This window comes from Cherax quadricarinatus, chromosome 11 (genome assembly GCF_038502225.1).
Source record: "Cherax quadricarinatus isolate ZL_2023a chromosome 11, ASM3850222v1, whole genome shotgun sequence".
Taxonomy (NCBI): Eukaryota; Metazoa; Arthropoda; class Malacostraca; order Decapoda; family Parastacidae; genus Cherax; species Cherax quadricarinatus.
This window is the reverse complement of record NC_091302.1, coordinates 5,814,808-5,841,794: the sequence shown is the minus strand read 5'-3', so window position 1 is coordinate 5,841,794 and position 26,987 is coordinate 5,814,808. Positions and strand designations below refer to the sequence as shown.

Genomic DNA, 26,987 nt, shown 5'->3' with positions numbered 1-26,987 from the left:
TTCTTCTTCTTCTTCTTCTTCTTCTTCTTCTTCCTTCTTCTTCTTCTTCTTCTTCTTCAATCTTCGTTCTTCTTCTTAATTCTTCTTTATTCTTCTTCTTCAACGCCACAGCTATTCATTCTTCTTCTTCTTCTTCTTCTTCTTCTTCTTCTTCGTTCTTCTTCTTCTTCATTCTTCTTCTTCTTCTTCTTCTTCTTCTTATTCTTCTTTAACTAATTAACTTCTTATTGCTTCTTCATTCTTCTTCATTCTTCTTCTTCTTCTTCTTCTTCTTCACCTCAAAATAATACTTGAATTTATTAGAAAAAAAGAAAGAGATAATAAAAGCAATTTTATTGGTCGTACATTTCCAGTATTTATTACTTTCTAGTCTACAACATAAAATTTTATTACCTTTGATTTTCTTAAATATTTCGAAAGCTTATATATTATACATATATATATATATATATATATATATATATATATATATATATATATATATATATATATATATATATATATATATATATATATATATATATATATATATATATATATATATATATATTTATATGTATTATAAATATTTTTTTTTTTTATTATCACACTGGCCGATTCCCACCAAGGCAGGGTGGCCCGAAAAAGAAAAACTTTCACCATCATTCACTCCATTCACTGTCTTGCCAGAAGGGTGCTTTACACTACAGTTTTTAAACTGCAACATTAACACCCCTCCTTCAGAGTGCAGGCACTGTACTTCCCATCTCCAGGACTCAAGTCCGGCCTGCCGGTTTCCCTGAACCCCTTCATAAATGTTACTTTGCTCACACTCCAACAGCACGTCAAGTATTAAAAACCATTTGTCTCCATTCACTCCTATCAAACACGCTCAAGCATGCCTGCTGGAAGTCCAAGCCCCTCGCACGCAAAACCTCCTTTACCCCCTCTCTCCAACCTTTCCTAGGCCGACCCCTACCCCGCCTTCCTTCCACTACAGACTGATACACTCTTGAAGTCATTCTGTTTCGCTCCATTCTCTCTACATGTCCGAACCACCTCAACAACCCTTCCTCAGCCCTCTGGACAACAGTTTTGGTAATCCCGCACCTCCTCCTAACTTCCAAACTACGAATTCTCTGCATTATATTCACACCACACATTGCCCTCAGACATGACATCTCCACTGCCTCCAGCCTTCTCCTCGCTGCAACATTCATCACCCATGCTTCACACCCATATAAGAGCGTTGGTAAAACTATACCCTCATACATTCCCCTCTTTGCCTCCAAGGACAAAGTTCTTTGTTTCCACAGACTCCTAAGTGCACCACTCACTCTTTTCCCCTCATCAATTCTATGATTCACCTCATCTTTCATAGACCCATCCGCTGACACGTCCACTCCCAAATATCTGAATACATTCACCTCCTCCATACTCTCTCCCTCCAATCTGATATTCAATCTTTCATCACCTAATCTTTTTGTTATCCTCATAACCTTACTCTTTCCTGTATTCACCTTTAATTTTCTTCTTTTGCACACCCTACCAAATTCATCCACCAATCTCCGCAACTTCTCTTCAGAATCTCCCAAGAGCACAGTGTCATCAGCAAAGAGCAGCTGTGACAACTCCCACTTTGTGTGTGATTCTTTATCTTTTAACTCCACGCCTCTTGCCAAGACCCTCGCATTTACTTCTCTTACAACCCCATCTATAAATATATTAAACAACCACGGTGACATCACACATCCTTGTCTAAGGCCTACTTTTACTGGGAAATAATTTCCCTCTCTCCTACATACTCTAACTTGAGCCTCACTATCCTCGTAAAAACTCTTCACTGCTTTCAGTAACCTACCTCCTACACCATACACCTGCAACATCTGCCACATTGCCCCCCTATCCACCCTGTCATACGCCTTTTCCAAATCCATAAATGCCACAAAGACCTCTTTAGCCTTATCTAAATACTGTTCACTTATATGTTTCACTGTAAACACCTGATCCACACACCCCGTACCTTTCCTAAAGCCTCCTTGTTCATCTGCTATCCTATTCTCCGTCTTACTCTTAATTCTTTCAATAATAACTCTACCATACACTTTACCAGGTATACTCAGCAGACTTATCCCCCTATAATTTTTTGCACTCTCTTTTATCCCCTTTGCCTTTATACAAAGGAACTATGCATGCTCTCTGCCAATCCCTAGGTACCTTACCCTCTTCCATACATTTATTAAATAATTGCACCAACCACTCCAAAACTATATCCCCACCTGCTTTTAACATTTCTATCTTTATCCCATCAATCCCGGCTGCCTTACCCCCTTTCATTTTACCTACTGCCTCACGAACTTCCTCCACACTCACAACTGGCTCTTCCTCACTCCTACAAGATGTTATTCCTCCTTGCCCTATACACGAAATCACAGCTTCCCTATCTTCATCAACATTTAACAATTCCTCAAAATATTCCCTCCATCTTCCCAATACCTCTAACTCTCCATTTAATAACTCTCCTCTCCTATTTTTAACTGACAAATCCATTTGTTCTCTAGTCTTTCTTAACTTGTTAATCTCACTCCAAAACTTTTTCTTATTTTCAACAAAATTTGTTGATAACATCTCACCCACTCTCTCATTTGCTCTCTTTTTACATTGCTTCACCACTCTCTGAACCTCTCTCTTTTTCTCCATATACTCTTCCCTCCTTGCATCACTTCTACTTTGTAAAAACTTCTCATATGCTAACTTTTTCTCCCTTACTACTCTCTTTACATCATCATTCCACCAATCGCTCCACTTCCCTCCCGCACCCACTTTCCTGTAACCACAAACTTCTGCTGAACACTCTAACTCTATATTTTTAAACCTACCCCATACCTCTTCGACCCCATTGCCTATGCTCTCATTAGCCCATCTATCCTCCAATAGCTGTTTATATCTTACCCTAACTGCCTCCTCTTTTAGTTTATAAACCTTCACCTCTCTCTTCCCTGATGCTTCTATTCTCCTTGTATCCCATCTACCTTTTACTCTCAGTGTAGCTACAACTAGAAAGTGATCTGATATATCTGTGGCCCCTCTATAAACATGTACATCCTGAAATCTACTCAACAGTCTTTTATCTACCAATACATAATCCAACAAACTACTGTCATTTCGCCCTACATCATATCTTGTATACTTATTTATCCTCTTTTTCTTAAAATATGTATTACCTATAACTAAACCCCTTTCTATACAAAGTTCAATCAAAGGGCTCCCATTATCATTTACACCTGGCACCCCAAACTTACCTACCACACCCTCTCTAAAAGTTTCTCCTACTTTAGCATTCAGGTCCCCTACCACAATTACTCTCTCACTTGGTTCAAAGGCTCCTATACATTCACTTAACATCTCCCAAAATCTCTCTCTCTCCTCTACATTTCTCTCTTCTCCAGGTGCATACACGCTTATTATGACCCACTTTTCGCATCCAACCTTTACTTCAATCCACATAATTCTTGAATTTACACATTCATATTCTCTTTTCTCCTTCGATAACTGATCCTTCAACATTACTGCTACCCCTTCCTTTGCTCTAACTCTCTCAGATACTCCAGATTTAATCCCATTTATTTCCCCCCACCGAAACTCCCCTACCCCCTTCAGCTTTGTTTCGCTTAGGGCCAGGACATCCAACTTCTTTTCATTCATAACATCAGCAATCATCTGTTTCTTGTCATCCGCACTACATCCACGCACATTTAAGCATCCCAGTTTTATAAAGTTTTTCTTCTTCTCTTTTTTAGTAAATGTCTACAGGAGAAGGGGTTACTAGCCCATTGCTCCCGGCATTTTAGTCGCCTCATACGACACGCATGGCTTACGGAGGAAAGATTCTTTTCCACTTCCCCATGGACAATAGAAGAAATAAAAAAGAACAAGAGCTATTTAGAAAAAGGAGAAAAACCTAGATGTATGTATATATATATATGCATGTGCGTGTCTGTGAAGTGTGACCAAAGTGTAAGTAGGAGTAGCAAGATATCTCTGTTATCTAGCGTGTTTATGAGACAGAAAAAGAATATATATATATATATATATATATATATATATATATATATATATATATATATATATATATATATATATATATATATATATATATATATACATATATATATATATATATATATATATATATACATATATATATATATACATATATATATATATATATATATATATATATATATATGTTCTATATATATTCTATTAGTCCTCCATGGGGAAGTGGAACAGAATTCTTCCTCCGTAAGCCATGCGTGTTGTAAGAGGCGACTAAAATGCCGGGAGCAAGGGGCTAGTAACCCCTTCTCCTGTATATATTACTAAATGTAAAAGGAGAAGCTTTCGTTTCTCCTTTTGGGCCACCCTGCCTCGGTGGGATACTGCCGGTGTGTTGAAAGAAAGAAAGATATCCTATTAGTGTCACTTGACCTGAGATCCGAGTAGTGACCTTAGAAAGGCGTTGTGACCTTGGTCAGTCAGTATCTAATGGCTGTGTTCTCTGCTAGTCTGCGTGTGCGCCTTCACATCACTCTCACTTCCCCATGTTTACTGAACCTTTAACTAATGTTTTCACACACACACACACACACACACTCACACACACACGAGAGAAAGAGAGAGAGAGAGAGAGAGAGAGAGAGAGAGAGAGAGAGACAGACAGACAGACAGACAGACAGACAGACAGACAGACAGACAGACAGACAGATAGACAGACAGACAGACAGACAGACAGACAGACAGATAGACAGACAGACAGACAGAAAGAAAGAGAGACAGAGACAGAGACAAAGAGACAGAGACAAAGAGACAGAGGCAATGAGACAGAGACAAAGAGAAAATAAAAACTGATTTGCTAGTAAGGGCTTTTTAACGTTAAGTAGAGAACGTGTGAGGCAGTTTGAGAATGACGTGACAACTACACAGTTACAGCAGGTGGAAGACGGCAGAAAACCCAGGTAGTAACACTGAAGGAAGGGGGAAAGCTTAGAAGCAGCGATAAAGAAGTCTGCCCGAAACTAAACAGGAGATTTAGTCTCAGTGTGAACAGTGAGAATAGCTGAATGTCAAATAAAGAGTATGCCAGCAGGTCCCGGCAGCCATACACATAACAGGGATATCTTGAGGAAAATTCTGAGTGAGTTAGATACCTGAATGTCTGGCCATGGTTTCTGAGAGAAGGAGCTGAAGCACTCTGTGAACCATTAGTAAGGAGCTGAAGCATTCTGTGAACCATTAGTTAAGATTAACAAGTAAATGTTTGTCCATGAGTTCTGATAGAAGGAACACAAGCGCAGTGTGAACCACTAGCCAAGATCAACAACAAGTCAATATATGGAAGACAGTTGCGAGAGATCTGTAAGACAGTGAAACTAGTCGCAATATTTAAAAATGGAGACAGTCAGGAAGCAGTATATATATATATATATATATATATATATATATATATATATATATATATATATATATATATATATATATATATATATATATATATATATATACCAAGCTAGGTGATGTACATGATAGTGAGAAGAGTGGTAGATCACTGCCATATATACTATGCAAGGTAGCGATTCAATGCTTGTAGCACCTGCCCGTGAATAAAGTCAGGAATGTCGCGAGCAACAGGGCAAGACAAGACAAGGGCAATACTTGGGCAAAACAAGGAAGGGACAAGAAAAGGGCAATACAAAGGCAAGACAAGGATAAGAGAAACACAGCAGGGGTAGATACTTCTTCCCCCATATATTCCTTCACCATTTATTTGCAATATTTTCAACGGCAAGACACTGAATTAGCAGTATGATGACGATACAACTAAGAGGCACTCAGAGTAAGGAGTGGTTTCAACCAGAATAGGTGAGTGTCTGCCTCCCAGCCGGTCAGACCGGTTTGACGTCACCTTGGCTGCTCTCACCTAATTGGTGGGATGAGCTGGACAATAAATACAGCAGAGTGGCCCCTGAACTGCTGTACGACAGTGGGACCCTAGAACTGCTATACAAGAGTGTGGTCCCAGGTGAGAGAGAGAGAGAGAGAGAGAGAGGGAGAGAGAGAGGGAGGGAGGGGGGTGGACTATATTTTCCTAGACTATATGATGGTATTTGATACTGTAACTCACAAGAGAATGAGAAAAAAAATTGAGGTGCTGGCAGCAATAACAGGGAAGATTCTCTAGGGTTGGAACAGTGATTGTATGAAGTGACAAGATGGTACACTGGTACAAGTGTGTGTGTGTGTGTGTGTGTGTGTGTGTGTGTGTGTGTGTGTGTGTGTGTGTGTGTGTGTGTGTGTGTGTGTGTAGTAGTAGTCACGTTAACCACATTTCTATAATAATGAAGTTAATAATTTGCAGATTATACAGCTGCAGTATAATTATAGACAGATGGACATGAAGTCTAGTCGTGGTTCTTACCAACACTAGAAATGAAATATACGAAGCAAAAAATGCATAACGAAATTCATAATAACGAAGTGTATTGGACATAATAATAATAATAATAATAATAATAATAATAATAATAATAATAATCATAATCATAATAATAATAATAATAATAATAATAATAATAATAATAATAATAATAATAATAATAATAATAATAATTATAATAATAATAATCATAATAATAATAATAATAATAATAATAATAATATAAATAGAAATAATAATGAATAACCAAAGAAAATGTAATGAACACTTTTTGATGCTCTGTTAATAATAACCCACATGGACACAGAAACTCAAAAATTAATTGCTCTATACATTTCGACCCCCTGCTGGGGTCCTCTTCAGCAGATACAACAATAAAAATAGAACCTGAATATACTGGACTGTTGCACCCCACGATAGTGCAGGTGAGCGTGGAGCGTCAGGTCAGCGCGTGGGAAGACAGGTCACGGAGCAAGTTTAATGGGTGACTTGCAGAGAGCTTAAAATCTGGGCAAAAATTCATCTGTGTTTGTACTGGAATTCTGTACTAGGTTGGGTGCTGGAATGTACTTCTTAAGGGTGAATTTTGATATGATGTCTGGTTTTCATTGTTCCTGTGAGATGTTGAAATAAGAGGTAACTATGAGGGCAGATTCTATGATTTTGTATTTGTAGCTGCAGTGTGATTTGTGTTTGATGGTGGCAGCTTTCCAATGAATGTAGTGATTGTTGTTGCTAATATGTTGACAAATTAATGAATTCTCCTGTGCATAACGTATTAAAATAGTCGATAGCGTTCAACCTGTTTACCCAGTGTATATTTGGTTACAGTCCTTGCATGGTATCTGATAGACTCCTGGTGTGTCTTGTGTCACCGAGTGTGTGTGTGTCTTGTGTCACCGAGTGTGTGTGTGTCTTGTGTCACCGAGTGTGTGTGTGTCTTGTGTCACCGAGTGTGTGTGTGTCTTGTGTCACCGAGTGTGTGTGTGTCTTGTGTCACCGAGTGTGTGTGTTTCTTGTGTCACCGAGTGTGTGTGTTTCTTGTGTCACCGAGTGTGTGTGTGTGTTGTGTCACCGAGTGTGTGTGTTTCTTGTGTCACCGAGTGTGTGTGTTTCTTGTGTCACCGAGTGTGTGTGTGTCTTGTGTCACCGAGTGTGTGTGTGTCTTGTGTCACCGAGTGTGTGTGTTTCTTGTGTCACCGAGTGTGTGTGTGTCTTGTGTCACTGAGTGTGTGTGTGTGTCTTGTGTCACTGAGTGTGTGTGTTTCTTGTGTCACCGAGTGTGTGTGTTTCTTGAAAAAAAGATTCCCTAGTTTGTTGGAATAGAATATAATGTTGGTCACTTGAGGAATCGTTTCAAGGCCCTTCTTGAAGGATATCTTCAGGGGACCACTTCAAGGTCCTCCATGAGGAATATTTCATGTTAATAAGGCATTTCTTCTCTCACTATGTGTGTATATACACACACACACATTATATATACATTATATATATATATATATATATATATATATATATATATATATATATATATATATATATATATATATATATATATATATATATATATATATATATAAATATAAATTGGAATGAGTTTGATTAATAAGCATGATAGTCTGTTGGACTGATGGCCTCTGAGGTGATTATTATCCTCAAATATCATTTCTCACTGTGTCTCTTGCTTGCAAAACTTGCTTTGTTTATAAACTGTACAAATACTTGCATGCTGTTTGGTGAAGGGGGTAAAGGAGGTTTTGTGTAAAAGGGGCTTTGACTTCTAGCAAACATGCGTGAGCGTATTAAATAGGAGCGAATGGAGACAAATGTTTTTTAGAACTTGACGTGCTGTTGGAGTGTGAGCAAGGTAACATTTATGAAGGAATTCAGGGAAACCGGCAGGCTGGACTTGAGTCCTGGAGATGGGAAGTACAGTGTCTGCACTCTGAAGGAAGGGTGTTAATGTTGCAATTTTATAACTGTAGTGTAAGTGCACCTCTGGCAAGACAGTGATGGAGTGAATGATGATGAAAGTTTTTCTTTTTCTGGACACCCTACCTTGGTGGGAAACGGCCTCTGTCTTAATAAAAAAAGTAATTTACTCACTGCTGGCTTTTGTTCGTTCCTCGTTTCACCCTTAGTTATGCTACAACCAGGTGTGCAGGCCACTAGCCTACATCTGTGCTCGTCATACTCTAACTTACTCTTAACATACTGTTAACTCCTGCTGCCTAGCATAGGCAGTACCTATACTACACACTGCCTATGCATAGACTCTTCACATTCGTTTACAATAGGCGTGATACATGGTGTTTTATTAAGATTATGTGATACTTGGTATGTTATTAGTATGTGATACATGGTGTGTTATTAATGTTATGTGTTACATGGTGTGTTACAGTGTGTGGTGGTGATGGATGGCCTGACGTGTGGTTTAGTCAACCCAGACGACAAAGATGCGGGGCCCAAGAACTTCACCTTCGACGGAGCTTACTTCATTGACTCTACCACTGAAGGCATCTACAACGACGTGGCTTTCCCACTGGTAGAGGTTAGTACTGCTTGTGCGGTTTAAGGGGTGTTTTTGTGGTGTTTGTGGATGTTTGGGGATGTTTCTGGGTGTTTGTGAATATTTAGTGCTGTTTGTGGGTGTGTGGGGGTGTTTCGGGGTGTTTAGAGGTGTTTTTGGGTGTTTGTAGTGTTGGGGTGTTTGTTGGTGTTTGTAGATGTTTGTGTGTGTGTGAGTATGTGTGTGTGTGTGAGTATGTGTGTGTGTGTGTGTGTGTGTGTGTGTGTGTGTGTGTGTGTGTGTGTGTGTGTGTGTGTGATGAGAGATATTTTAACAGTGATTGTTCCAGTCATTTTTCCATCATTGTTCCAGCCATTGTTCTATCATTGTTCCAGTCAATGTTCCATCACTGTCCCACTCTTATTGATCCCCTCCCTCTAGCATCATAACAGTCATAATAGTCTGTCAGCGAGTATTCTAGTCCAGTTACCACGTAAATCATGTGGCTTCTAAATAACACTTTTTGGATCGCAACTGAATAAATACAAACCAACCAAATAAAAGTTGACATCTTTAGTAACAAAAGTGTTTAGGTGATAATAATTGCAGTTTGAATAATTAAGGAGATAAGCTTCTTCATAAATCTTGGTATACCTATGTATCACAGTTATTCTTTACATATAATCTTATGGTGCTGTGGAGATGTACTCATAAGTGCGATAGTAACTGTGTGTAATTGTGTATGTTTGTGTAAGTGCTCAGCATGTGCTCAGTGTAGGCTCAGTAAGAATCGACGCGACTTAGGATGTGACTGACAATAGCAAGTCCCTAAATAAGCTAACTTCTGGACCTTCTAGTCAGTCAAACAGCTTGCTCGAGCAATATCACGACTCTTTCATCAAACAGCAATAATGCTTAAAACAGAATTGAATGGCACAGCATCAAGCAAGGAATCAAGGAGAATGAAAACGACCCCAACTGCAGACCTTCAACAGATCCTACACGAAAGGCATAAAACTTCCTTATTACTGAAACTGAATTCAGCGATGCTGATTTCCCGACTACGATAGTGCGGAGATGCCAGAATAATGTAGGTCGAGAGATAAACTAGGGACCAGAAATATCGAGTGTCTCCACGAGACAGCCTCTGAAAACGTCAAATATTACTAAGTCGAAATAATGCTATGTGAACAGAGTTGCACAGAATTTTGAGAAGTATGTCCCGGCTCACTATCGGAGACATTACCAAAAACATAGTCTAAACAACATGAGCTGACAGAACAGAGATAGGTGATGTTTCCTCTACTATCAGCAAGGAAAGACACAGAGAGAGAGAGAGAGAGAGAGAGAGAGAGAGAGAGAGAGAGAGAGAGAGAGAGAGAGAGAGAGAGAGAGAGAGAGAGAGAGAGAGAGAGAGAGAGAGAGAGAGAGAGAGAGAGAGAGAGAGAGAGAGAGAGAGAGAGAGAGACAGACAGACAGACAGAGAGAGAGAGGGAGATGCTGGGCCTGCAGATCCGACATCAGGTTACTGGTACTAGCTAGTATCTGACAAGAACTGCTGGACAAATGGGCAGGTAGTTTGCAATTGCTAACAGCCAATTAAAACTTTCCAACAGCTAGCACAATAAGGTGTACTTATTACATCCTACCTACATAAATTAGGTAATTAATAAGTCGAATAATATAAAGCATGAAACTTACAGTATAATTGTTAACGTAAACATTAGTAACATAAAATTATATAAAAAGACAATATATACAATATTCCTTTATTGTTATATTGTTATATTATTATTCCATGTACCCTGCCTCACTGTGTACCCTGCCTCACCGTGTACCCTGCCTCACTGTGTACCCTGCCTCACTGTGTACCCTGCCTCACTGTGTACCCTGCCTCACTGTGTACCCTGCCTCACTGTGTACCCTGCCTCACTGTGTACCCTGCCTCACTGTGTACCCTGTCTCACTGTGTACCCTGCCTCACTGTGTACCCTGCCTCACTGTGTACCCTGTCTCACTGTGTACCCTGTCTCACTGTGTACCCTGCCTCACTGTGTACCCTGCCTCACTGTGTACCCTGCCTCACTGTGTACCCTGCCTCACTGTGTACCCTGCCTCACTGTGTACCCTGCCTCACTGTGTACCCTTCCTCACTGTGTACCCTGCCTCACTGTGTACCCTGCCTCACTGTGTACCCTGCCTCACTGTGTACCCTGCCTCACTGTGTACCCTTGCCCTCAACTGCACTCTCCCTGTCCTCACTGTGAAAATTCAGGTCAACTCTGTACCCTGGCCTCACTGTGAAAATGCCCCACTAAAATTCTGCCCCACCTGTGCACCCTGGGCCTCACCTCCTGTACCCAGCCTCACTGTGTCACCCTTGCCTCCCCACTGTGTACCCTTGTCCTCACTGTGGTACCCTCCTTCCTCACTGTGGAAATTCTGGCCTCAACTGTGTTACCCTGGGCCTCACCTGTGTACCCTGGCCTCCCCACTGTGTAACTGCCTCACCTGTGTGTCCTCACTGTACCCTGGCCTCACTAAAATTCCTGCCCCACTGTGTAATTCTTGCCTCACCCTGTACACCTGCCCCTTACCAGTACCCTGTAGCCTCACTGTGTACCCTGCCCCAATCAGGCACTCTGCCTTCACTGTGTACTCCTCGGCCTCACTGTACCCAGCCTCACACCAGTACCCTGCCTCACTGTGTAACCCTGCCTTCACTGTTGTACTCCCTGGTCACCCACTGTGTACTCCCAGGCCTCCCCACCTGTGTACCCTGCCTCACTGTGTACCCAGCCTCACTGTGTACCCTGCCTCACTGTGTACCCTGCCTCACTGTGTACCCTGCCTCACTGTGTACCCTGCCTCACTGTGTACCCAGCCTCACTGTGTACCCTGCCTCACTGTGTACCCTGTCTCACTGTGTACCCTGTCTCACTGTGTACCCTGCCTCACTGTGTACCCTGCCTCACTGTGTACCCTGCCTCACTGTGTACCCTGCCTCACTGTGTACCCTGTCTCACTGTGTACCCTGCTTCACTGTGTACCCTGCCTCACTGTGTACCCTGCCTCACTGTGTACCCTGCCTCACTGTGTACCCTGCCTCACTGTGTACCCAGCCTCACTGTGTACCCTGCCTCACTGTGTACCCTGCCTCACTGTGTACCCTGCCTCACTGTGTACCCTGCCTCACTGTGTACCCTGCCTCACTGTGTACCCTGCCTCACTGTGTACCCTGCCTCACTGTGTACCCTGCCTCACTGTGTACCCTGCCTCACTGTGTACCCTGCCTCACTGTGTACCCTGCCTCACTGTGTACCCTGCCTCACCATGTACCCTGCCTCACTGTGTACCCTGTCTCACTGTGTACCCTGCCTCACTGTGTACCCTGCCTCACTGTGTACCCTGCTTCACTGTGTACCCTGCTTCACTGTGTACCCTGCCTCACTGTGTACCCTGCCTCACTGTGTACCCTGCCTCACTGTGTACCCTGCCTCACTGTGTACCCTGCCTCACTGTGTACCCTGCCTCACTGTGTACCCTGCTTCACTGTGTACACTGCCTCACTGTGTACCCTGCCTCACTGTGTACCCAGCCTCACTGTGTACCCTGCCTCACTGTGTACCCTGCCTCACTGTGTACCCTGCCTCCACTGTGTACCCAGCCTCACTGTGTACCCTGCCTCACTGTGTACCCTGCCTCACTGTGTACCCTGCCTCACTGTGTACCCTGCCTCACTGTGTACCCTGCCTCACTGTGTACCCTGCCTCACTGTGTACCCTGCTTCACTGTGTACCCTGCCTCACTGTGTACCACTGTGTACCCCTCACTGTGTACCCTGCCTCACTGTGTACCCTGCCTCACTGTGTACCCTGCCTCACTGTGTACCCTGCCTCACTGTGTACCCTGCCTCACTGTGTACCCTGCCTCACTGTGTACCCTGCCTCACTGTGTACCCTGCCTCACTGTGTACCCTGCCTCACTGTGTACCCTGCCTCACTGTGTACCCTGCCTCACTGTGTACCCTGCCTCACTGTGTACCCTGCCTCACTGTGTACCCTGCCTCACTGTGTACCCTGCCTCACTGTGTACCCTGCCTCACTGTGTACCCTGCCTCACTGTGTACCCTGCCTCACTGTGTACCCTGCCTCACTGTGTACCCTGCCTCACTGTGTACCCTGTCTCACTGTGTACCCTGCCTCACTGTGTACCCTGCCTCACTGTGTACCCTGCCTCACTGTGTACCCTGCCTCACTGTGTACCCTGCCTCACTGTGTACCCTGCCTCACTGTGTACCCTGTCTCACTGTGTACCCTGCCTCACTGTGTACCCTGCCTCACTGTGTACCCTGCCTCACTGTGTACCCTGCCTCACTGTGTACCCTGCCTCACTGTGTACCCTGCCTCACTGTGTACCCTGCCTCACTGTGTACCCTGCCTCACTGTGTACCCTGCCTCACTGTGTACCCTGCCTCACTGTGTACCCTGCCTCACTGTGTACCCTGCCTCACTGTGTACCCTGCCTCACTGTGTACCCTGCCTCACTGTGTCCCCTGCCTCACTGTGTACCCTGCCTCACTGTGTACCCTGTACCCTTCACTGTGTACCCTGCCTCACTGTGTACCCTGCCTCACTGTGTACCCTGCATCACTGTGTACCCTGCCTCACTGTGTACCCTGCCTCACTGTGTACCCTGCCTCACTGTGTACCCTGCCTCACTGTGTACCCTGCCTCACTGTGTACCCTGCCTCACTGTGTACCCTGTCTCACTGTGTACCCTGCCTCACTGTGTACCCTGCCTCACTGTGTACCCTGCCTCACTGTGTACCCTGCCTCACTGTGTACCCTGCCTCACTGTGTACCCTGCCTCACTGTGTACCCTGCCTCACTGTGTACCCTGCCTCACTGTGTACCCTGCCTCACTGTGTACCCTGCCTCACTGTGTACCCTGCCTCACTGTGTACCCTGCCTCACTGTGTACCCTGCCTCACTGTGTACCCTGCCTCACTGTGTACCCTGCCTCACTGTGTACCCTGCCTCACTGTGTACCCTGCCTCACTGTGTACCCTGACTCACTGTGTACCCTGCCTCACTGTGTACCCTGCCTCACTGTGTACCCTGCCTCACTGTGTACCCTGCCTCACTGTGTACCCTGCCTCACTGTGTACCCTGCCTCACTGTGTACCCTGCCTCACTGTGTACCCTGCCTCACTGTGTACCCTGCCTCACTGTGTACCCTGCCTCACTGTGTACCCTGTCTCACTGTGTACCCTGCCTCACTGTGTACCCTGCCTCACTGTGTACCCTGCCTCACTGTGTACCCTGCCTCACTGTGTACCCTGCCTCACTGTGTACCCTGCCTCACTGTGTACCCTGCCTCACTGTGTACCCTGTCTCACTGTGTACCCTGCCTCACTGTGTACCCTGCCTCACTGTGTACCCTGCCTCACTGTGTACCCTGCCTCACTGTGTACCCTGCCTCACTGTGTACCCTGCCTCACTGTGTACCCTGCCTCACTGTGTACCCTGCCTCACTGTGTACCCTGCCTCACTGTGTACCCTGCCTCACTGTGTACCCTGCCTCACTGTGTACCCTGCCTCACTGTGTACCCTGCCTCACTGTGTACCCTGCCTCACTGTGTACCCTGCCTCACTGTGTACCCTGCCTCACTGTGTACCCTGCCTCACTGTGTACCCTGCCTCACTGTGTACCCTGCCTCACTGTGTACCCTGCCTCACTGTGTACCCTGCCTCACTGTGTACCCTGCCTCACTGTGTACCCTGCCTCACTGGGGACCCCTCACTGTGTACCTTGCCTCACTGTGTACCCTGCCTCACTGTGTACCCTGCCTCACTGTGTACCCTGCCTCACTGTGTACCCTGCTTCACTGTGTACCCTGCCTCACTGTGTACCCTGCCTCACTGTGTACCCTGCCTCACTGTGTACCCTGCCTCACTGTGTACTCACTGTGTACCCCTCACTGTGTACCCTGCCTCACTGTGTACCCTGCCTCACTGTGTACCCTGCCGCACTGTGTACCCCTCACTGTGTACCCTGCCTCACTGTGTACCCTGCCTCACTGTGTACCCTGCCTCACTGTGTACCCTGCCTCACTGTGTACCCTGCCTCACTGTGTACCCTGCCTCACTGTGTACCCTGCCTCACTGTGTACCCTGCCTCACTGTGTACCCTGCCTCACTGTGTACCCTGCCTCACTGTGTACCGTGGCTCACTGTGTACCCTGCCTCACTGTGTACCCTGCCTCACTGTGTACCCTGCCTCACTGTGTACCCTGCCTCACTGTGTACCCTGCCTCACTGTGTACCCTGCCTCACTGTGTACCCTGCCTCACTGTGTACCCTGCCTCACTGTGTACCCTGCCTCACTGTGTACCCTGCCTCACTGTGTACCCTGCCTCACTGTGTACCCTGCTTCACTGTGTACCCTGTCTCACTGTGTACCCTGCTTCACTGTGTACCCTGCTTCACTGTGTACCCTGCCTCACTGTGTACCCTGCCTCACTGTGTACCCTGCCTCACTGTGTACCCTGCCTCACTGTGTACCCTGCCTCACTGTGTACCCTGCCTCACTGTGTACCCTGCCTCACTGTGTACCCTGCCTCACTGTGTACCCTGCCTCACTGTGTACCCTGCCTCACTGTGTACCCTGCCTCACTGTGTACCCTGCCTCACTGTGTACCCTGCCTCACTGTGTACCCTGCCTCACTGTGTACCCTGCCTCACTGTGTACCCTGCCTCACTGTGTACCCTGCCTCACTGTGTACCCTGTACCCCTCACTGTGTACCCTGCCTCACTGTGTACCCTGCCTCACTGTGTACCCTGCCTCACTGTGTACCCTGCCTCACTGTGTACCCTGCCTCACGGTGTACCCTGCCTCACTGTGTACCCTGCCTCACTGTGTACCCTGCCTCACTGTGTACCCTGCCTCACTGTGTACCCTGCCTCACTGTGTACCCTGCCTCACTGTGTACCCTGCCTCACTGTGTACCCTGCCTCACTGTGTACCCTGCCTCACTGTGTACCCTGCCTCACTGTGTACCCTGCCTCACTGTGTACCCTGCCTCACTGTGTACCCTGCCTCACTGTGTACCCTGCCTCACTGTGTACCCTGCCTCACTGTGTACCCTGCCTCACTGTGTACCCTGTCTCACTGTGTACCCTGCCTCACTGTGTACCCTGCCTCACTGTGTACCCTGCCTCACTGTGTACCCTGCCTCACTGTGTACCCTGCCTCACTGTGTACCCTGCCTCACTGTGTACCCTGCCTCACTGTGTACCCTGCCTCACTGTGTACCCTGCCTCACTGTGTACCCTGCCTCACTGTGTACCCTGCCTCACTGTGTACCCTGCCTCACTGTGTACCCTGCCTCACTGTGTACCCTGCCTCACTGTGTACCCTGCCTCACTGTGTACCCTGCCTCACTGTGTACCACTGTGTACCCTGCCTCACTGTGTACCCTGCCTCACTGTGTACCCTGCCTCACTGTGTACCCTGCCTCACTGTGTACCCTGCCTCACTGTGTACCCTGCCTCACTGTGTACCCTGTACCCTGCCTCACTGTGTACCCTGCCTCACTGTGTACCCTGCCTCACTGTGTACCCTGCCTCACTGTGTACCCTGCCTCACTGTGTACCCTGCCTCACTGTGTACCCTGCCTCACTGTGTACCCTGCCTCACTGTGTACCCTGCCTCACTGTGTACCCTGCCTCACTGTGTACCCTGCCTCACTGTGTACCCTGCCTCACTGTGTACCCTGCCTCACTGTGTACCCTGCCTCACTGTGTACCCTGCCTCACTGTGTACCCTGCCTCACTGTGTACCCTGCCTCACTGTGTACCCTGCCTCACTGTGTACCCTGCCTCACTGTGTACCCTGCCTCACTGTGTACCCTGCCTCACTGTGTACCCTGCCTCACTGTGTACCCTGCCTCACTGTGTACCCTGCCTCACTGTGTACCCTGCCTCACTGTGTACCCTGCCTCACTGTGTACCCTGCCTCACTGTGTACCCTGCCTCACTGTGTACCCTGCCTCACTGTGTACCCTGCCTCACTGTGTACCCTGCCTCACTGTGTACCCTGCCTCACTGTGTACCCTGCCTCACTGTGTACCCTGCCTCACTGTGTACCCTGCCTCACTGTGTACCCTGCCTCACTGTGTACCCTGTCTCACTGTGTACCCTGCCTCACTGTGTACCCTGCCTCACTGTGTACCCTGCCTCACTGTGTACCCTGCCTCACTGTGTACCCTGCCTCACTGTGTACCCTGCCTCACTGTGTACCCTGCCTCACTGTGTACCCTGCCTCACTGTGTACCCTGCCTCACTGTGTACCCTGCCTCACTGTGTACCCTGCCTCACTGTGTACCCTGCCTCACTGTGTACCCTGCCTCACTGTGTACCCTGCCTCACTGTGTACCCTGCCTCACTGTGTACCCTGCCTCACTGTGTACCCTGCCTCACTGTGTACCCTGCCTCACTGTGTACCCTGCCTCACTGTGTACCCTGCCTCACTGTGTACCCTGCCTCACTGTGTACCCTGCCTCACTGTGTACCCTGCCTCACTGTGTACCCTGCCTCACTGTGTACCCTGCCTCACTGTGTACCCTGCCTCACTGTGTACCCTGCCTCACTGTGTACCCTGCCTCACTGTGTACCCTGCCTCACTGTGTACCCTGCCTCACTGTGTACCCTGACTCACTGTGTACCCTGCCTCACTGTGTACCCTGCCTCACTGTGTACCCTGCCTCACTGTGTACCCTGCCTCACTGTGTACCCTGCCTCACTGTGTACCCTGCCTCACTGTGTACCCTGCCTCACTGTGTACCCTGCCTCACTGTGTACCCTGCCTCACTGTGTACCCTGCCTCACTGTGTACCCTGCCTCACTGTGTACCCTGCCTCACTGTGTACCCTGCCTCACTGTGTACCCTGTCTCACTGTGTACCCTGCCTCACTGTGTACCCTGCCTCACTGTGTACCCTGCCTCACTGTGTACCCTGCCTCACTGTGTACCCTGCCTCACTGTGTACCCTGCCTCACTGTGTACCCTGCCTCACTGTGTACCCTGCCTCACTGTGTACCCTGCCTCACTGTGTACCCTGCCTCACTGTGTACCCTGCCTCACTGTGCCTCACTGTGTACCCTGCCTCACTGTGTACCCTGCCTCACTGTGTACCCTGCCTCACTGTGTACCCTGCCTCACTGTGTACCCTGCCTCACTGTGTACCCTGCCTCACTGTGTACCCTGCCTCACTGTGTACCCTGCCTCACTGTGTACCCTGCCTCACTGTGTACCCTGCCTCACTGTGTACCCTGCCTCAATGTGTACCCTGCCTCACTGTGTACCCTGCCTCACTGTGTACCCTGCCTCACTGTGTACCCTGCCTCACTGTGTACCCTGCCTCACTGTGTACCCTGCCTCACTGTGTACCCTGCCTCACTGTGTACCCTGCCTCACTGTGTACCCTGCCTCACTGTGTACCCTGCCTCACTGTGTACCCTGCCTCACTGTGTACCCTGCCTCACTGTGTACCCTGCCTCACTGTGTACCCTGCCTCACTGTGTACCCTGCCTCACTGTGTACCCTGTGCTGCCTCACTGTGTACCCTGCCTCACTGTGTACCCTGCCTCACTGTGTACCCTGCCTCACTGTGTACCCTGCCTCACTGTGTACCCTGCCTCACTGTGTACCCTGCCTCACTGTGTACCCTGCCTCACTGTGTACCCTGCCTCACTGTGTACCCTGCCTCACTGTGTACCCTGCCTCACTGTGTACCCTGCCTCACTGTGTACCCTGCCTCACTGTGTACTCACTGTGTACCCTGCCTCACTGTGTACCCTGCCTCACTGTGTACCCTGCCTCACCTGCCTCACTGTGTACTCCTGTGTACCCTGCATCACTGTGTACCCTGCCTCACTGTGTACCCTGCCTCACTGTGTACCCTGCCTCACTGTGTACCCTGCCTCACTGTGTACCCTGCCTCACTGTGTACCCTGCCTCACTGTGTACCCTGCCTCACTGTGTACCCTGCCTCACTGTGTACCCTGCCTCACTGTGTACCCTGCCTCACTGTGTACCCTGCCTCACTGTGTACCCTGCCTCACTGTGTACCCTGCCTCACTGTGTACCCTGCCTCACTGTGTACCCTGCCTCACTGTGTACCCTGCCTCACTGTGTACCCTGCCTCACTGTGTACCCTGCCTCACTGTGTACCCTGCCTCACTGTGTACCCTGCCTCACTGTGTACCCTGCCTCACTGTGTACCCTGCCTCACTGTGTACCCTGCCTCACTGTGTACCCTGCCTCACTGTGTACCCTGCCTCACTGTGTACCCTGCCTCACTGTGTACCCTGCCTCACTGTGTACCCTGCCTCACTGTGTACCCTGCCTCACTGTGTACCCTGCCTCACTGTGTACCCTGCCTCACTGTGTACCCTGCCTCACTGTGTACCCTGCCTCACTGTGTACCCTGCCTCACTGTGTACCCTGCCTCACTGTGTACCCTGCCTCACTGTGTACCCTGCCTCACTGTGTACCCTGCCTCACTGTGTACCCTGCCTCACTGTGTACCCTGCCTCACTGTGTACCCTGCCTCACTGTGTACCCTGCCTCACTGTGGACCCTGCCTCACTGTGTACCCTGCCTCACTGTGTACCCTGCCTCACTGTGTACCCTGCCTCACTGTGTACCCTGCCTCACTGTGTACCCTGCCTCACTGTGTACCCTGCCTCACTGTGTACCCTGCCTCACTGTGTACCCTGCCTCACTGGGTACCCTGCCTCACTGTGTACCCTGCCTCACTGTGTACCCTGCCTCACTGTGTACCCTGCCTCACTGTGTACCCTGCCTCACTGGGTACCCTGCCCCACTGTGTACCCGGCCTCACTGTGTACCCTGCCTCACTGTGTACCCTGCCTCACTGTGTACCCTGCCTCACTGTGTACCCTGCCTCACTGTGTACCCTGCCTCACTGTGTACCCTGCCTCACTGTGTACCCTGCCTCACTGTGTACCCTGCCTCACTGTGTACCCTGCCTCACTGTGTACCCTGCCTCACTGTGTACCCTGCCTCACTGTGTACCCTGCCTCACTGTGTACCCTGCCTCACTGTGTACCCTGCCTCACTGTGTACCCTGCCTCACTGTGTACCCTGCCTCACTGTGTACCCTGCCTCACTGTGTACCCTGCCTCACTGTGTACCCTGCCTCTCTGTGTACCCTGCCTCACTGTGTACCCTGCCTCACTGTGTACCCTGCCTCACTGTGTACCCTGCCTCACTGTGTACCCTGCCTCACTGTGTACCCTGCCTCACTGTGTACCCTGCCTCACTGTGTACCCTGCCTCACTGTGTACCCTGCCTCACTGTGTACCCTGCCTCACTGTGTACCCTGCCTCACTGTGTACCCTGCCTCACTGTGTACCCTGCCTCACTGTGTACCCTGCCTCACTGTGTACCCTTCCTCACTGTGTACCCTGCCTCACTGTGTACCCTGGCTCACTGTGTACCCTGGCTCACTGTGTACCCTGTGTGCCTCACTGTGTACCCTGCCTCACTGTGTACTCACTGTGTACCCTGCCTCACTGTGTACCCTGCCTCACTGTGTACCCTGCCTCACTGTGTACCCTGCCTCACTGTGTACCCTGTGTACCCTGCCTCACTGTGTACCCTGCCTCACTGTGTACCACTGTGTGCCTCACGGTGTACCCCGCCTCCCCGTGTACCCTGCCTCACTGTGTACCCTGGCACACTGTGTACCCTGGCTCACTGTGTACCCTGCCTCACTGTGTACCCTGCCTCACTGTGTACCCTGCCTCACTGTGTACCCTGCCTCACTGTGTACCCTGCCTCACTGTGTACCCTGCCTCACTGTGTACCCTGCCTCACTGTGTACCCTGCCTCACTGTGTACCCTGCCTCACTGTGTACCCTGCCTCACTGTGTACCCTGCCTCACTGTGTACCCTGCCTCACCCTGTACCCTGCCTCACTGTGTACCCTGCCTCACTGTGTACCCTGCCTCACTGTGTACCCTGCCTCACTGTGTACCCTGCCTCACTGTGTACCCTGCCTCACTGTGTACCCTGCCTCACTGTGTACCCTGCCTCACTGTGTACCCTGTGCCTCACTGTGTACCCTCCCTCACTGTGTACCCTGCCTCACTGTGTACCCTGCCTCACTGTGTACCCTGCCTCACTGTGTACCCTGCCTCACTGTGTACCACTGTGCCTCACTGTGTACCCTGCCTCACTGTGTACCCTGCCTCACTGTGTACCCTGCCTCACTGTGTACCCTGCCTCACTGTGTACCCTGCCTCACTGTGTACCCTGCCTCACTGTGTACCCTGCCTCACTGTGTACCCTGCCTCACTGTGGACCCTGCCTCACTGTGTACCCTGCCTCACTGTGTACCCTGCCTCACTGTGTACCCTGCCTCACTGTGTACCCTGCCTCACTGTGTACCCTGCCTCACTGTGTACCCTGCCTCACTGTGTACCCTGCCTCACTGTGTACCCTGCCTCACTGTGTACCCTGCCTCACTGTGTACCCTGCCTCACTGTGTACCCTGCCTCACTGTGTACCCTGCCTCACTGTGTACCCTGCCTCACTGTGTACCCTGCCTCACTGTGTACCCTGCCTCACTGTGTACCCTGTGCCTTCACTGTGTACCCTGCCTCACTGTGTACCCTGCCTCACTGTGTACCCTGCCTCACTGTGTACCCTGCCTCACTGTGTACCCTGCCTCACTGTGTACCCTGCCTCACTGTGTACCCTGCTTCACTGTGTACCCTGCCTCACTGTGTACCCTGCCTCACTGTGTACCCTGCCTCACTGTGTACCCTGCCTCACTGTGTACCCTGCCTCACTGTGTACCCTGCCTCACTGTGTACCCTGCCTCACTGTGTACCCTGCCTCACTGTGTACCCTGCCTCACTGTGTACCCTGCCTCACTGTGTACCCTGCCTCACTGTGTACCCCTCACTGTGTACCCTGCCTCACTGTGTACCCTGCCTCACTGTGTACCCTGCCTCACTGTGTACCCTGCCTCACCATGTACCCTGCCTCACTGTGTACCCTGCCTCACTGTGTACCCTGCCTCACTGTGTACCCTGCCTCACTGTGTACCCTGCCTCACTGTGTACCCTGCCTCACTGTGTACCCTGCCTCACTGTGTACCCTGCCTCACTGTGTACCCTGCCTCACTGTGTACCCTGCCTCACTGTGTACCCTGCCTCACTGTGTACCCTGCCTCACTGTGTACCCTGCCTCACTGTGTACCCTGCCTCACTGTGTACCCTGCCTCACTGTGTACCCTGCCTCACTGTGTACCCTGCCTCACTGTGTACCCTGCCTCACTGTGTACCCTGCCTCACTGTGTACCCTGCCTCACTGTGTACCCTGCCTCACTGTGTACCCTGCCTCACTGTGTCCCCGGCCTCACTGTGTACCCTGCCTCACTGTGTACCCTGCCTCACTGTGTACCCTGTGTACCCTGCCTCACTGTGTAACCTGCCTCACTGTGTACCCTGCCTCACTGTGTACCCTGCCTCACTGTGTACCCTGCCTCACTGTGTACCCTGCCTCACTGTGTACCCTGCCTCACTGTGTACCCTGCCTCACTGTGTACCCTGCCTCACTGTGTACCCTGCCTCACTGTGTACCCTGCCTCACTGTGTACCCGGCCTCACTGTGTACCCGGCCTCACTGTGTACCCTGCCTCACTGTGTACCCTGCCTCACTGTGTACCCTGCCTCACTGTGTACCCTGCCTCACTGTGTACCCTGCCTCACTGTGTACCCTGTCACTGTGTACCCTGCCTCACTGTGTACCCTGCCTCACTGTGTACCCTGACTCACTGTGTACCCTGCCTCACTGTGTACCCTGCCTCACTGTGTACCCTGCATCACTGTGTACCCTGCATCACTGTGTACCCTGCCTCACTGTGTACCCTGCCTCACTGTGTACCCTGCCTCACTGTGTACCCTGCCTCACTGTGTACTCACTGTGTACCCTGCCTCACTGTGTACCCTGCCTCACTGTGTACCCTGCCTCACTGTGTACCCTGCCTCACTGTGTACCCTGCCGCACTGTGTACCCTGTACCCTGCCTCACTGTGTACCCTGCCTCACTGTGTACCCTGCCTCACTGTGTACCCTGCCTCACTGTGTACCCTGCCTCACTGTGTACCCTGCCTCACTGTGTACCCTGCCTCACTGTGTACCCTGCCTCACTGTGTACCCTGCCTCACTGTGTACCCTGCCTCACTGTGTACCCTGCCTCACTGTGTACCCTGCCTCACTGTGTACCCTGCCTCACTGTGTACCCTGTCTCACTGTGTACCCTGCCTCACTGTGTACCCTGCCTCACTGTGTACCCTGCCTCACTGTGTACCCTGCCTCACTGTGTACCCAGCCTCCTGTACCCCTCACTGTGTACCCTGCCCCACTGTGTTCCCTGCCTCACTGTGTACCCTGCCTCACTGTGTACCCTGCCTCACTGTGTACCCTGCCTCACTGTGTACCCTGCCTCACTGTGTACCCTGCCTCACTGTGTACCCTGCCTCACTGTGTACCCTGCCTCACTGTGTACCCTGCCTCACTGTGTACCCTGCCTCACTGTGTACCCTGCCTCACTGTGTACCCTGCCTCACTGTGTACCCTGCCTCACTGTGTACCCTGCCTCACTGTGTAACCTGACTCACAGTGTACCCTGCCTCACTGTGTACCCTGCCTCACTGCCTGCCTCAATGTGTACCCTGCCTCACTGTGTACCCTGCCTCACTGTGTACCCTGCCTCACTGTGTACCCTGCCTCACTGTGTACCCTGCCTCACTGTGTACCCTGCCTCACTGTGTACCCTGCCTCACTGTGTACCCTGCCTCACTGTGTACCCTGTGTACCCCTCACTGTGTACCCTGCCTCACTGTGTACCCTGCCTCACTGTGTACCCTGCCTCACTGTGTACCCTGCCTCACTGTGTACCCTGCCTCACTGTGTACCCTGCCTCACTGTGTACCCTGCCTCACTGTGTACCCTGCCTCACTGTGTACCCTGCTGCCTCACTGTGTACCCTGCCTCACTGTGTACCCTGCCTCACTGTGTACCCTGCCTCACTGTGTACCCTGCCTCACTGTGTACCCTGCCTCACTGTGTACCCTGCCTCACTGTGTACCCTGCCTCACTGTGTACCCTGCCTCACTGTGTACCCTGCCTCACTGTGTACCCTGCCTCACTGTGTACCCTGCCTCACTGTGTACCCTGCCTCACTGTGTACCCTGCCTCACTGTGTACCCTGCCTCACTGTGTACCCTGCCTCACTGTGTACCCTGCCTCACTGTGTACCCTGCCTCACTGTGTACCCTGCCTCACTGTGTACCCTGCCTCACTGTGTACCCTGCCTCACTGTGTACCCTGCCTCACTGTGTACCCTGCCTCACTGTGTACCCTGCCTCACTGTGTACCCTGCCTCACTGTGTACCCTGCCTCACTGTGTACCCTGCCTCACTGTGTACCCTGCCTCACTGTGTACCCTGCCTCACTGTGTACCCTGCCTCACTGTGTACCCTGCCTCACTGTGTACCCTGCTTCACTGTGTACCCTGCCTCACTGTGTACCCTGCCTCACTGTGTACCCTGCCTCACTGTGTACCCTGCCTCACTGTGTACCCTGCCACTGTGCCTCACTGTGTACCCTGCCTCACTGTGTACCCTGCCTCACTGTGTACCCTGCCTCACTGTGTACCCTGCCTCACTGTGTACCCTGCCTCACTGTGTACCCTGCCTCACTGTGTACCCTGCTTCACTGTGTACCCTGCCTCACTGTGTACCCCTCACTGTGTACCCTGCCTCACTGTGTACCCTGCCTCACTGTGTACCCTGCGTCACTGTGTACCCCGCCTCACTGTGTACCCTGCCTCACTGTGTACCCTGCCTCACTGTGTACCCTGCCTCACTGTGTACCCTGCCTCACTGTGTACCCTGCCTCACTGTGTACCCTGCCTCACTGTGTACCCTGCCTCACTGTGTACCCTGCCTCACTGTGTACCCTGCCTCACTGTGTACCCAGCCTCACTGTGTACCCTGCCTCACTGTGTACCTTGCCTCACTGTGTACCCTGCCTCACTGTGTACCCTGCCTCACTGTGTACCCTGCCTCACTGTGTACCCTGCCTCACTGTGTACCCTGCCTCAATGTGTACCCTGCCTCACTGTGTACCCTGCCTCACTGTGTACCCTGCCTCACTGTGTACCCTGCCTCACTGTGTACCCTGCCTCACTGTGTACCCTGCCTCACTGTGTACCCTGCCTCACTGTGTACCCTGCCTCACTGTGTACCCAGCCTCACTGTGTACCCTGCCTCCTGCCTCACTGTGTACCCTGCCTCACTGTGTACCCTGCCTCACTGTGTACCCTGCCTCACTGTGTACCCTGCCTCACTGTGTACCCTGCCTCACTGTGTACCCTGCCTCACTGTGTACCCTGCCTCACTGTGTACCCTGCCTCACTGTGTACCCTGCCTCACTGTGTACCCTGCCTCACTGTGTACCCTGCCTCACTGTGTACCCTGCCTCACTGTGTACCCTGCCTCACTGTGTACCCTGCCTCACTGTGTACCCTGCCTCACTGTGTACCCTGCCTCACTGTGTACCCTGCCTCACTGTGTACCCTGCCTCACTGTGTACCCTGCCTCACTGTGTACCCTGCCTCACTGTGTACCCTGCCTCACTGTGTACCCTGCCTCACTGTGTACCCTGCCTCACTGTGTACCCTGCCTCACTGTGTACCCTGCCTCACTGTGTACCCTGCCTCACTGTGTACCCTGCCTCACTGTGTACCCTGCCTCACTGTGTACCCTGCCTCACTGTGTACCCTGCCTCACTGTGTACCCTGCCTCACTGTGTACCCTGCCTCACTGTGTACCCTGCCTCACTGTGTACCCTGCCTCACTGTGTACCCTGCCTCACTGTGTACCCTGCCTCACTGTGTACCCTGCCTCACCATGTACCCTGCCTCACCATGTACCCTGCCTCACCATGTACCCTGCCTCACCATGTACCCTGCCTCACCATGTACCCTGCCTCACCATGTACCCTGCCTCACCATGTACCCTGCCTCACCATGTACCCTGCCTCACCATGTACCCTGGCTCACCATGTACCCTGCTTCACTGTGTACCCTGCCTCACCATGTACCCTGCCTCACCATGTACCCTGCCTCACCATGTACCCTGCCTCACCATGTACCCTGCCTCACCATGTACCCTGCCTCACCATGTACCCTGCCTCACCATGTACCCTGCCTCACCATGTACCCTGCCTCACCATGTACCATGCTTCACCATGTACCCTGCCTCACCATGTACCCTGCCTCACCATGTACCCTGCCTCACCATGTACCGTGCCTCACCATGTACCATGCTTCACCATGTACCCTGCCTCACCTTGTACCATGCTTCACTGTGTACCCTACCTCACCATGTACCCGGCCTCACCATGTACCCTGCCTCACCATGTACCCTGCCTCACCATGTACCCTGCCTCACCATGTACCCTGCCTCACCATGTACCCTGCCTCACCATGTACCCTGCCTCACCATGTACCCTGCCTCACCATGTACCCTGCCTCACCATGTACCCTGCCTCACCATGTACCCTGGCTCACCATGTACCATGCTTCACTGTGTACCCTGCCTCACCATGTACCCTGCCTCACCATGTACCATGCCTCACCATGTACCCTGCCTCACCATGTACCATGTTTCACGGTGTACCCTGCCTCACCATGTACCCTGCCTCACCATGTACCCTGCCTCACCATGTACCCTGCCTCACCATGTACCTTGCCTCACCATGTACCCTGCCTCACCATGTACCCTGCCTCACCATGTACCCTGCCTCACCATGTACCCTGCCTCACCATGTACCATGCTTCACCGTATATCCTACCTCGCCATGTACCCTGCCTCACCATGTACCCTGCCTCACCATG

General features: G+C 50.6%; 1 protein-coding gene across 1 annotated transcript in view; it reads left to right on the top strand.

Moving 5' to 3' along the window:
* The window catches only part of LOC128687496 (osmotic avoidance abnormal protein 3-like), a 238,803-nt gene that overhangs the window by 96,394 nt on the left and 115,422 nt on the right, over nt 1-26,987 (top strand). Inside the window, exon 4 of the mRNA XM_070083939.1 lies at nt 8,877-9,026. Within this exon, the coding sequence (XP_069940040.1) occupies nt 8,877-9,026 (150 nt within the window). The remainder of the gene's footprint in view (nt 1-8,876; nt 9,027-26,987) is intronic.